The sequence below is a fragment of the Agrilus planipennis genome, unplaced genomic scaffold (assembly GCF_000699045.2).
Source record: "Agrilus planipennis isolate EAB-ADULT unplaced genomic scaffold, Apla_2.0 scaffold184, whole genome shotgun sequence".
Classification (NCBI taxonomy): Eukaryota; Metazoa; Arthropoda; class Insecta; order Coleoptera; family Buprestidae; genus Agrilus; species Agrilus planipennis.
The window spans coordinates 215,455-229,616 of NW_020438988.1; the positions used below are offsets into that span (position 1 = coordinate 215,455).

A 14,162-nucleotide genomic window follows, 5' to 3' on the forward strand; every position below is an offset into this window, starting at 1 on the left:
GCAACACCAGCAAAGGTTGTCGCAGTTCAAATTTAAGCGGGTTCAGCTAGTCATGTTATTTAAAAGATCGTCATTTGGCCATTATATATATTTAGCGCAAATTCAGTGTTAGAGAAAGAATGCTTAGGTCAGTCTTACGTATATACACATACGTACCTATACAGGTACTTTTGAATGGCATGAACTTTGGTCTTGGGATGCCCAGTGACAAAACTACTCCGTCGTTTATTGCTACCAATTTCTGTAGGAACGATTAAAAACAGCAGCAGATACTAACGTTGCAAAATTTATTTAATTATAAAAATGTCTAGTCTGATATCAGTAGCCGTTTATTAAAAAACCGGCCAAATGCGAGTCCAACTCGCGCACGAAGGATTCTGTACCATTATCTATAAAAACTGCAAAAAAAATGTTGTTGTATGAGAGCCCCACTTAAATATTTAATTTTGTTATAGCGGCAACAGAAATACATCATCTGTAAAAATTACAACTGTCTAAGTATTACAGTTCATGACATACAGCCTAGTGACAGACGAACGGACAGCGGAGACTAATGAATGGGGTCCCGTTTTACCCTTTTGGGCGCGGAACCCTAAAAACGAATATTTTGCTATAAGTAGTAATTTACAATAAAAAGTTCTATTCTGTCGCAACTTATTAGCCTTAATTAACACAAACTTATAAGGCTCAACAACATCATCTAATCTTACGTGGAGGAGAAGGGATGTCTCGGTAAATATCCCGTAAATTTTTTTCCTCAAGAAACAGTGTAAAATATTGCGATAAACTGGATTAAATTTAGTAAAGCATGTTATTCTCTCCAAATACATTCGTCGTCATTGTTATAGTACAGCGAAGTAGTTAACATCCATATAAATGTTTTCGTAATGCACAATATGAATTCAGTAAGGTCTGTTTCTCGCATATCTGAAGATTCATGTCATTGTAATCCACCTAACACGTAATGCTAAAATAATAAATCATTTACCGAGTATAGAATCATATTATATATATAATAAAAAACTATGAGTGCTGTCAGCACTATTACGTAAATGAAAGTTAGTATCTGCAATTTTTTATGCTGAAGTGTACGATGTGTTGCATACCTTTAATTTTTCAAACAATTTTTGACACAAAGAATGTAATTAAACAAATTATTCACAAAAGTGAATTTATACCACTCGAAGCAGTGGTGCAACAGTTTCGAACTCATAGTGACTGATAGGGGGGAACAACTAGTATAGAATAACAGTTATTCACAAAAATCACCAAAGTAATTTAATTTGCCAGTTGTGACTGTACATATTTGGATAAATTTTGCTTTTTAAAGATTTTATTGTAATTAAGTGCGAGAATATGTAATATTGTTTATCTTCAGTATGTAAAATCCAAAATTATGTTTTGTCTCATCGTAAATAAAACAACTTCTACAAATAAAGCCACATTCTACTTAAATTAAGCTGAAAGTATGACGTAGACGGCATATGTAACTGGCTCCCACTTCCTTACCGTAAAAGGCTCGAGGTGGTGCTGCTGTAGGTTGAACGGCGGCAAATTCCAATTGTCCTAAAGCCTACGCATCCTCTTCACTTTTCTTTTACCGTTGCAACACTAATCTTTTGCAATGCAACGTAGAATAATGCATAACAACGTTTGTTGCAAAAAAATGTATGAACTTTTTTACCCCCCAGCGGAGGTATCATTTCAAAATGTTTGCTTGTATGATATTTATCTGTAGTGTTGAATTACGTTTTCTGGTAATTTTAAAATGAAGAAAAACGGTGTTATGAGGAGTTTACCTCCGTATGATTGCTCTGAAACCGATATTTTAAAAATGGTATTTTATAAATATTGGCTCTTATTTTAATAATATAAAATAAAATAGACATTGTAGACAATACAAACCGGCCTGTACCTGCATTTTAAGTATGTAATACCTTAGAAAATATTCATTTAAATTATATGCTGTAAAGGGCCATATTGATCTATATTATTCACAATGTATTTAAAGGTACTTAATTGGATAAAGATTAATGCTGTATTGCTTCGTAAATAAGCCAGAGATAGACATACACTATCGCGGACTTTTTTGTAGGCCTTTTTAAGGTGTGCAATACTGTAGTATATTATTTTGATCTATCTCGTAGGGTTCAGCCAGCGTTTGCAATGTAAGCGCAAAAAAATGTGTTTATTTACACATCATATTACAAACCTCTAAAATTATCAGTGTTTCTCTTCTATGTTATGCATATATTATCCTCTTGAATTACTCTATCTATTAAAAAAATCGCATTAAAATCCGTTGCCTAGTTTTAAAGATCTAAGCATACATAGGGACAGACAGCGGGGGAAATGCGTTGCATTATTTCGTTACATAGCAAGTCGCATGAAACGAACCTACCCTTCCGTGCGTAAAGAAGTTTCACTTCAAAAAATCCCTTGTCATAGGTAGACGTAAAAAGAATACGCAGTAAGTATTTAAAAACACAGTTGGAGTGATATTAGGTTCATCAAAACTCGAAATCCAAAGGTTTTGTCTGGAATATGGAAATTTTCTTTTTCCTTATACTGAATAAATGAGTAACAGGTCCCTGTTTTAAGAACAATTTTTGTTTTTCAATTGATGAATACATATTATTTATGGCATAATACTAGGAAAGCGAAGGCATTCATAACTGTTTTGACCACTGCAGCTTCCGAGGATCTGGGAGACATGCCTAGGTTTATTTTGTTTTCATGGAAAAAAAGAACTTTTTCAAAGATACCAAGTAGCTCATACCATTGCGCTTTTTAGAAAGCTTTTTTTATTAAATAAAAAGTAGATGAAACTTTTAGTTCATGGAGATCCATTATATCCAATTGATTGTAAATTATTTGTGGATTCCATAATGATTATTATTCCTCGTAAAAGCTTATTCAGGTGGAAGAAGTTAAACAATTAAATGCACCAATAGAAGTGCGAGTGGAAGTTGCAAAGCCGACTTCGATAATTCTCAACTTCTTAACATTTTCTATCTGATTATACAAGTGTAAATTTTAACCGCCCCTTACTCTCTTTTAAATTAGTAAGGGCTCTATTTGCGTTTAATTGATAAATTTCTTCCAACTGAAAAGCTACAGTGTGGTGAAATAATTATAGTAGTCAACAAATAATTTGTAACCTAAAAATTTTTCCATATTATAAAGTATTTACTTTATCTCCGAATTATTTCTACTTCCGTATATATTTGTGTTAAACGATTTCCGTTAGAATCCTAATGCCTTCCATTTCGACCTTCAATATAACACTAAAAGAAGGAGTTATACTGCAGCTACGTCCAATTGATGTCGCCAAAAATCTGTGCGGAAATTTATTGCTAAACTTTACGCTTCAAATTTTGATCCTACAAGAAAAATCAACCGTCAGCTCTCTTTCTTAATCTTTTAATGCTTTAAACATTTACTTGATTGTGGCATATACTTCGCCACACAACCAAAGATGGACTGTAAATAATAACGGCGAATGTGGATTTCCCCCATAATTATAAAAAATCACTTACTTAAAATCGTGATTCAAATTAGCTAAATCTTATTTTGATCTGTAATGTGTACAGATGTATGTATTTGTAATGATTATAAAATGGATAGTTACTTATTTTATTTATTAAATACCTACACGACAAAGGACAAATTTTTGATAAGCTATGAAAAGTGACCCCTATAGGAAACTTAAAAAATTTTGTTGTTTGAATAGCATGAGCCTTATACGTAATAAATGTACTATTCCTTTTTTAGAAATATCTTTCATTGATTTTTAAATACCACTCAAATAAGTATGTAACAATATTTTGAATCAAACTTACATTTGTAGGTTTAGTATGCAAAAAATGTCTTAAATGCTTATGTTTAAAAACAACATGTAGTAAAAAAGGGGACGATTTTCCAAAAAAAGTAATTTTGACTAGTTTGTCAATTGTTCTTGTTAAGAAAAATTAGTAGTTTTTGCTTTTAAGTTATTGTAGTATTAAGTTAGTGTCCTGTATTTTCCGAAAAATATAAAAAGAGATCTAGTTAAATTTTTTGTCATATTGGGGTCAATTTTCTTAGCTTATCTATACCCGTCCTTTTACCTAAAATGTTCATTAGTATTTGGTTGAACATCTATTATACCTATGCATAACCAGGTGATTCTGTTATTTAGTCTTTTCAAAATTTTGATGGTTATGTTTTTTGATAGTTCATTGGATGTTGACAGAATCAAAAACACTAATAGTAAATAAATCAATATTGTGTAATAAGAATATAACTATTATGGAATAAAATAATAATATTAACAAAACTGAATGAAACAGCATTATTAACATATAGAAATGGAATATGAACATGATTGACACGTTTTCTTTTTGGTAATAAAGAGTGTAGTAGGTTATGGGTTGGCCAGTATTTGTCACCTATCTGTAGTAACGTGGGTCGGTATGTACTGCTGTAAAACACCACCATAGGTGGACCTCCTCGCCGATTACACCGTCGTTGATTTGGTCGGTTCTCGTAATTACCATTGCAGGCCTTCAGTGATCTTTTCTGTCGCCAGTTGTTCGTTGCTTTTCGATTGAAATGTGTTCTCGTGACTCCGCGCTTGTCGTCGATTATTAGGCATCCGTGTTCATTGTCAGTGGTAGTGTTTAAATAAAACCAATTGTATACACTGTAGGCGCATATTTAACTTCAATTTGAAACAATTAAGTAAGGACAAAAAATAAATCATCACTCATTGTATTATAACTTATTAATAAAAACCGGTATTATCTGCATATTATTCTGTATTTTTTACAATTTAAATTAGAGAAATTATGTACTATCCATGTACATTTACTAAGCTGTTAGTGTTTGAATTTTTATTATTTTCGATTTTATCCTTTTGTCTTAAAATAATTTAATGTTTTTAATAATGAGTTCAAATGTAAATTAGATTTTATTGCCAATCAGAAGGACGCCAACTATAAAAATAAAGTAAATGTATGACTTTGTATGCTCACATGGTAGTACATGTTGACCTGTTTATGTCGAAATGCATTTTAGTAAAGTAGTTTATTGCTAATGATCATGCCATGACATAAAATTTAAGAAAATTCTAGGAATGTTAAACTCATCGGTAAACGTCAAGTTCTTTACAAGTTGTTTCTGATTGTTGGATTAGGATCTTAGTCAAGTGCTTCTGAGATGCAGTCACTGTCTGTGACAAATTGTTGAGCCGTCAAGGCTATATTGCGGAAAAGTTTTACCTTATTTATTAACACCGTCAACCGTTTCCTTCACCGCTAATCCTTTTTTTTTTAATTTTGAAGTAAATAAACGTTTTCGACTACCTACTTATATTGATTTCATAAAGTTTATATCATTCATCTAAATAGAACAAAACAAAAAAGTTATTTAATACTTATTAGTACTTATTATTACAGTTATTTAATAGTATGTAGGTACATGCTTCATTCCTAGTTCCAAAAAAATATGAGCGTCAATCAGAGTCATACAATTATTTTTGTTATGAAGTGATCTAAGGTCTAATAGTATGTCTATTTTAAGTAATTTATCTAGTCAGAATATCTTTTAAACGGTAGTTACGTTACAGCTACTTTTTAAAGAAGCAAATATACCTTAGCTCAGTTATTTAGAACGAGTTCTCGGATTGTTGAGGTCATCCTCTTTTTCGTTGTAGTTATTAAATCATTAAACGAACATTCAGAAACAATTTGTATTTTTATGGAAGCACTTTAACAGCTAATCATTACATTAATTCATTCGCATTACGTTAGATCATAAAATGGGAAAAGTAAATCATAAACAATGCATACCTACATATTGTATTATAGAAACTGCTATATTAGAGTGTACTTGTATTTCACTAGTATATTTTAAAGCTAATTAAAATATGAAGTCGTAAATACAACTTTACATTTCATTTACAATTTTATATGTACAGGGTGGGCAGATTTCGACGTTTGTGTAGGACTCGATAACTATAAGAGATACAAAAAAAACGATTTGTACGTATAAGAATAACAGCAATCAATTTGAATATTTTCTTTAATTGACGTTATATTGATTATTAGATACTAGTTATTTGTTCTCCCACGATTGCTCTTTCATTTATTTTCGCAAAAATAGAGTTACGAAGTTGTCTTCTTTCTAGATAACTATTGAAATGTTTCTAGTACCACATCAAAATTGTTATTGCTTTGAGTAAAGCATTCCAAGACGTCATACTTTTAGTAATTTTTCGTAAGGCATTTTACAGAATTTTTATTAAAAAAACTTGATATCACGTACTTTAAAATCACTATCATATATATGTAGATGAGAGACACCTATACTAGAAATCAAAGTAAAAAATGCAAACTTACCCATTAAATGCGACCCCATATTACATATGAATTATAAAAGACAAAACAATTACCTTTTTAACTAAAGCACAGCCAACTATGGTTCCTATTTAAAAAAAAATACAACTCGAAAGGGGATGATTTTTTTAGTTTTCCGGCACCATCCTATTCTAGGTAAAAAAAGTGCCTGAAGAACATAAATGTTTTTTTGTAGTGTTACAAACAACCAAGATGTAGATATGTAACCAAAACTGGTAATTTTTGTAGAACTCGAAAACAAAAGACGATAAAATTTTTGGATACACCAATAAATTGGTCTCAAAAAAGAGATCGAGAACCCATCATTAACTTTTTTTGTAGTTCAGAGAAACTACTCCTCATATTATTATCGAAACTACCTTAGCATTTGGTTGATGCAGTAAAATATCGTCCTTGAGTGTGATATTAATAATAGCAAGTGTAGTTTTACCCAATGGAACTCACTGTGTAAATTCTTTGTAAAATGCACACCAAAAATTTTGATGGTTATGTAAAATCATTACAAACGCCAATTTATTTCATTACCATACATATTAAGTACTAATATGCGAAGTTTCTTTTGGGATAAACGAATGCTTTTAAACTAAAAGCACTCTTATAAGTTAGTGATTTTACACGGTAATATGCCGAGAAGGATTCGAAATTTCTTGTCTAATAATATAATCACGTAGCACTTGATTGGTCATCAATTTATTAAACGCGTCCTACACATAAATACCTATCGCTTGCTAGCTTTATCTCAATTGCTTTCTTATTTATCAGAAATTGCTTATTCAACTGCTTTAGGTATAATGGCGTTTTCCATTTGCCTTTTATGTCGTAACTCGAAATGGGATGATTTTTTGTTAATTTTTCCTGCGCGGCGTCACTGATTGTATGTAAAAAAAGGCCTGAAGAACGTAAAAGTGTTTTTTTTTCCTAATATTAACAGCTAAGATATAACATGCAGTCAAAACTCGAAATTTTCAACTTTTATTTATAATTGGAAAACAAAAGACGATAGCAAGTTTTTGAAAACACCAATTTTTGTCTTAAAAAAGATTGAGAAGCCGCCATTAATTTTTTTGTATCTCTTATAGTTACCGAGTTGTCGTATACAAATGTCAAAGTTTGCCCACTCTGTACATGTTAGATCGCAAATGTTCAATTGCCTGCTCCATGTACCGTTGCCTAATTCATGAAATAAGCAATCAACTTTTTTAGATTTTCAAGATTTTATGTACTAAGCAAAATCATGTCTTATTACATAAATATAGTTTTGCCGAATACATGAAACAAGCAATCATAAAATGAAAGAATCGGGGTTTAAATTAGTCGCTTGTAAAGACTCACGATCAGTAGGCTCTTGTTGAGGTTACAATAGATGCAGCTGTGCTAAAATTCGCACATCAGTGAGCTTTTTTAAGCCCCACATATTTGTAAACAAAGGAAAGAGCATGACCGGGACGCATTTAAACATTATAATGTATGTTTCAACACCTACTAATATGTGATTGATCAGTGTACATAAATCACACCAATCAATACCAAAAGAGGTGTCCAAATCATTGCTAGAATGTTGAACTAACCAGAGTTGAAATGCGGGTCGCAATGTTACAGCTTGAGTAATTAAGTATGTGTGCAGTGGATAAAACTGAACAAGGATATATCTTCATATACATATCTGTATAATAAAACAGTCGATTGTCTATAGGTACAGTCATTCTCTAAATTGAAACTGGCCAATCAATTGGTCTAGCCTATCGCAACTTAACTGGAGAGAATGCTTTTATTTAATTGTCTAGGTTAGAGATGGCGAACCTTTACGTACTCACGTGCCATGAAATAATTTTGTCTCTATAATTATTGGAAAAATAATAATAATAAATAATATCAACTTAAAATTCTTTATTTACTACAGAAAAATAGGAACATTTTGCAATGTTTAAATTATACCTGTAATTTAAATTAAAGACAAATAGCTTATGTTAGGGTTGTAAGATGTTAATTTTAGCAGAATGCATGCTGAACTGGAGTCGTCCGTCAAACGGTTTCTAACAGAGTTTTTAATGTTATTCATCTCTGAAAATAATGACTCGCAGGCATAGAGGTTGATGAAAACATTGTTAAAATAGCATAAACCAGCTTCTTCAAATAATTAAATGTGTTTAGTAACGCACTCCATGTTTCCAAAATTTTGTTATTAGCATTTTCACTTGTATTACCTGTCAATCTTTCTGTTTCAATTATTTTTAAATCTTTCATTGTTTCAACAAATTTTTGAATCTATATTGAACTAGACTGGAAATCAATCAGCTGCATTTCAAATTCTTCAATTTCCAACCAATCGAATTTGGACAAATTCAGTTTATCAAATGACGCCAGATCAAGATACGTAGTAAAATTGAGTACTTCTGATAATTCTCTGAACTGAGAAAATTTCGCTGAAAATTCCTTGATTAAAGGATCAATCACAGAAATGTTGGTGACGTGCCCAAAATATTGTATCACGTGCCATTGGTTCGCCATCCCTGGTCTATGATCATAAAGGTAGAAAATGACAACACTTCCGAAGTGTGTCAGTGAGTGTTCATGGTCCTTTTACAGGAATATGAACGTTAAAAATATCTCATTATCCGGAAACAGTGTGAAGAAATTATTATTGTATAACTGTGTTTATTAACTATTTCACGAAATAAGCAAATTTAAGTGAAATAATCGCGTATTTCAAGAAATCGGCAAGTTCTTTGCTTATTTCATGTATTAGACAAAATTTTGCCGAGTACACGCAATAGGCATTTACACGTACTCCTCGTAACATGCGTATGTGTATGTCGTTAATAATCATTTATCACCATTTTTTAATTTTATATTATATAAAAGGTAGGAATAGAAAGTGAATAATTGACAATAAATTCTAAGATACTTTACCCTAAATTACTACAAATAATTTTTGAGAAATAGACGCATGTATTTCGTCCTCCATGAGTGTCGTCCAACGTGAGACAGTCTCTCACATATTCAAAGAAGGCAAAAGACATCCTATTTTCAAAAATTACTTGTGGTAATTAAGGATATTTGGGAGGTATGTCAAAATGCTACGAGACAAATAAAAATATGGAAGAACGTTCCTCATTCAATTCTAAAACTCCTGTAAAAATTACAAATCGATTCACTAAACCGTTAAAAAGTTATTGAAATTTTAAAAAATTGTAATTTTACACGTCATTTTATGGAGATTCGTTAACCGAACAGATTAAATTTATTTTTATTAACAGAAAAAAAGCTACCAGAAATTTCAAACTTTTATAATAAGTAACTTGAACTCTGGAGAATCACTTTAGCGTAAGGTTATTCAAATTCACTAAATGGTTATCGAGGAAAAAATGAAAAATTAGCTGAAAATCTCGTTTTTACTTGATAATATAATGATAATATTTATAATTGTCTGAAATAAATGCAATTTTAAAGTTTTAATTATTATTTAAACATATTAAAAAGTTTTACGCTCATTATTAATAGAGATTGAAACTAAATATTTTTTTGTTTCGAAGTTGAAATCAAGGCATATTCACTGCCAAAAGTCAGTTAAAAATTTTCCATATTATTCGTTATTTCTTATTTTATTCAAAGTTTTTGGTCAAATTCCAAATTTTCTCTCAAACCGTATACTTTTTTTTAGTATAGATAGTATTTATTTACCTCATGATATGCTCCAAAACCTAATTAATCACGAATTTCTAATTTTATTTATTCTTGTCTCCGATTGTACCTCCCAAACATCCTTAAGAGTGAGTATTTGGTTTATTTACTTAGGACGGTGTCCTTTATTATTCATTATAACTAAATAAACATAGGTACTTATTACTTATGCAAAAGTTTATTGTAACATTAAAGTGACAACATTTTCTTAATACCAGACAACGTAACATATTGTACTGTTCTGCACAGTTTAATTAATTTAATTTTTCGATTATTTCAGCGTTCAAATCGCAGTGCCTGCAGTTTATTCTATTAAAAACGACTCGAAACGATACGAAAAACGACCACAATACATTCCTAGTATCACAAAAAGAATTATGTTGAGTGGTAAAATTTATTCCATTTAATCGTTCCATTAATAAATTCACGTGTGTAAAAAATCGGATAATAAAAAGTGCTAATAGTTGTGAAAGACTAAAAACCATGTCTACTCAAAAATACTACAAAGATAGACTTGGTTTCGATCCTCAAGAAGCTATGTTTGATGGAGCTCCACACGAAAAATACAGAAAAACTGGAGAAAATAAGAAGGAACCGCATGGATACGAGGAGAATTTGACGAAATTTAAAGGTACAACTATATGGGAATATTTTATTGAATCTACAGGTACGGTGGTGGGTTCGCATAAGGCATGGTGTTCATTTTTTTGGTGTTTAACAGCGGATTGGTTGTACGTATAATTTACCTAAAAGCTTAATATGTTTTACATACGGTGAAATGCTTCAATAACAAGTTTAAACATAAAATCGCTTTAGCACATGCATTCAAACGAAAAGCAGCTGAAAGTTTTTGATATTGCCTAACGATTATATTTTAATAAAATTTGCTTCTCAGCTTAAAGTATGGTTATTTTGTTGCAATCATTTATGTCTATATATATAAATTGATCGGAAATTTTAATAAATCAGTAGACAGCGCTGCGATCGCTGTGAATTCAAGGTCACCAAGTTGATTTGAAAAATTATTCAGTCTGTTTCTTCAGTAACTTTAATAATGCTCATTTTACTGTTCTGAACTAGTTGATTTCTATCACAACAAACACTTCGAGTAAAATTTGATCATGCCAAAGATGATCAAAATTGCTTGTGATGATGTAAATCAAACCAAAATAAACGGAAAATTTCATCATTATAGATGACCAGCAGGCATACTAAAAAAAGAGTGGTTCGAATTCGAATAGAAAAAAGGAATAATACGTAGAATATAGAACAACAAAATATTTTTTGCGGAAATGTATCTATATATAATTAATTTAAATAAAACATTACATCACCATCATTATCATAAGGTCGTCAGTCCTAAGACTGGTTAGACATGCCCTTCACTCTTTCCTATCCTGAGCTAATCTTCGCATTTCCCTAAAAATAGAACAACCCATATCGTTAACTATTTGCGAACAGTAATCTAATCTAGGTCTACCTGTACCCCCCCTATCTTCCGTTTCTGCCTCTAATATGTCTTCGACTAGACCTTCATCCCTAAGAAGTTGTCCTACTAATCTATCTCGCCTATTTCTTATTGACTTCCATAGAGTCTTCTGTTCTCCTATTGTTTCTACTACTTCTTCATTTCTAACCTTCTTTATCCACGGTATCGTCATCATTCCCTGTAACACCACATTTCGAACGCTTCCAACCTTTTCTTTTCCACCGCACCCACTGTCCATGTTTCGCACCCGAACAGCGCCGTACTCCTAACATACACCTTTAACAACCTTTTTCGAATTTCGAAATTGAAGACGATTTGACCTTGCGCGCTATCCTCTGCTTTATATCCCTACTACTCCTTCCGTCCTGACTTCCTAAATACCTAAAATCGGCCACTTCTTCTAATTTATCGTCTCCTGTCTTTATATTCGCTCTTTCCCTACTTTTTCTTCCCTTGCATACCAGTATTTTTGGTTTACTTTTATTTATTTTCATACAGTACTGTTTTGTCAATACCGCTTCCATTTATTTATTTTATCTTTTAATTTATTTTATTTATTTAAAGCTGTCTCTATATCCTCCTTGCTAGATGCTAATACTGCTATATCATATACAAATCTAAGCATACTAATCTTTTGCCTCTGTTTATCTATCCCTACAGTTGTACTGTCTTTAATGATGTTAATCGCATCTTCGATTTATAGATTAAAAAGTAGCGGTGACACGTTACCTGTTTCTTATTTTGTATCGTCATATTTTATTGCTAAACAATAATTATAGATTTCTACCTTTCAACTATAGGATTGCAAAATGAGGTATAATCTTGTATTAATGCAGAATTGCGTTTCATAATAGGGATAGGAAATTTGTATTCGAAATTCTTGTTTGCTACTGAAATATTTTGCACGTTATGTAAACAGAAGGTTTGCTCCTATGTAAATTTAGAAGAAAGTTAAATATTCGATACCTATGCTAATTGATTCGAACATCTTTTCACTTTCGTATTTCGCGTACAATCATAATGGAAGCATTCTGTTTGTGTACACAAGTAATATAAAGAAAGCGACATACGACATCCGTCATTTTGTAGTAGTAGTAAGTGTCTGTTTTTCCTTATACACATACTGATGTTATTATAATACCATTTATAATCATTATAACTACTCTTTGCACATGTTATACGTATGGTCGAACTGTTGTAGAAAGGAAAGTTAAGGTCATAGCTGTTTAGAATCTATTTTTAGATTAGTCTTCAGCAAAGATCAAGAGAATCATAAAATTTACACCGGAAATGATGTCTCCATCTAAAATATACAAATTGTGTAGTATACATGTACATATTACATTTGTTTTATAATACGATATAAGTAATATAGGCGTATAAATATTTGTATGTATGTTACCGGAAATCTAGGAAATGTATAGTATAAAATTCCTAGGCTATTTAAGAAATTTATAAAATATTGCTTCAAAAATTTTTAATACACGCATGTCCTGGGAAGTGTACATATTTTCTAGGAATTGCATGAAATTCCGATATTGTACTAGGAAATGTGTAAAATTAATGCTTTCTGTGAATAAAATGATTAAAACACTAGTAAACTGAGAATCAAGAATAATCTGTCTTTACGCGTCTAGTGCGATCGCCTGATACATATGCATTGGGACGTTATTGCTTGATTAGGTTAGGTTAGGTTTTAGATTTATGATAAACTGGAGTTCCCTTAATGCGCCTGCGCGCCGGGTCGGGCTGAAATGTTGAAATAATGTCGTAGAAAAGTGTGCTTCATAATGATCTCCGCGCTCAACATACTACAAATTCAAGGTCATCGTGTTTGCTGAAACAACTCGTCTAGGGTTGCTAGGTCGCCAAACCTAATAGCCGGACAGACTAGCCAGTTTGGCCGGACATTTGGGTAAAAAGGCCAGACACCCTACATTATTGAGGATTCTGTGTCTCAGTATTAATAGGTACTACAAAAAAATTGTATGTAAAATCAAGCTTTTTTGATTATTACGATAAATCCTGTTAAATACTAATGTCATACAAATAAAATCGAATGGCAAATCAGTCTAAGTACTTTATCATTAATCAGTCAAATAAAGTCATCAGTCAAAATTAAATTCTATATAAACATTTAAATGTAGGGATGAGTTACAAAGATTGTTGCGGCTTCAATTAATATTTGTACATATATATTCAATTTTGTTAGTGTTTATAATTTTTGTAAATATTCAATTTTGTTCGTATTTTTAGTTAGTCAACACTTTGTATTTTATTCTAGTTGTAGTCAATTTTAATGTATTTATTTCTGTAGGTATAGATAAATATTAGTTTCTTAGAATAGGTAATGCAGCAATTTTAACGAAGAGATCGGTCCAGGTAGGTCTCACAAAACCATTCATTAATGGAAAACCCAAGTCCGTCGCTACGTCATCACTTCGGAATGTGCAGATAATACCTTAGGGGTACGTAGCGACGGCGAAGGGGTAATGTGCACGATAGGCGTTGCCTATTTTGTGCCAACGTTATTTAAACAACGACAATTCAAATTTTTAGTATTCGAAAATCAACATTCAAGCTTTAACATTCAA

General features: G+C 31.5%; 1 protein-coding gene across 1 annotated transcript in view; it reads left to right on the top strand.

The window, feature by feature from the left end:
* The first annotated feature begins 4,470 nt into the window (after window positions 1–4,470).
* The window catches only part of LOC108740575 (plectin), an 87,317-nt gene continuing 77,625 nt past the window's right edge, over window positions 4,471–14,162 (top strand). Inside the window, exons 1-2 of the mRNA XM_025975651.1 lie at window positions 4,471–4,722; window positions 10,360–10,746. Coding sequence (XP_025831436.1) covers window positions 10,563–10,746 — 184 coding nt within the window. The 5' untranslated portion in view covers window positions 4,471–4,722; window positions 10,360–10,562. The remainder of the gene's footprint in view (window positions 4,723–10,359; window positions 10,747–14,162) is intronic.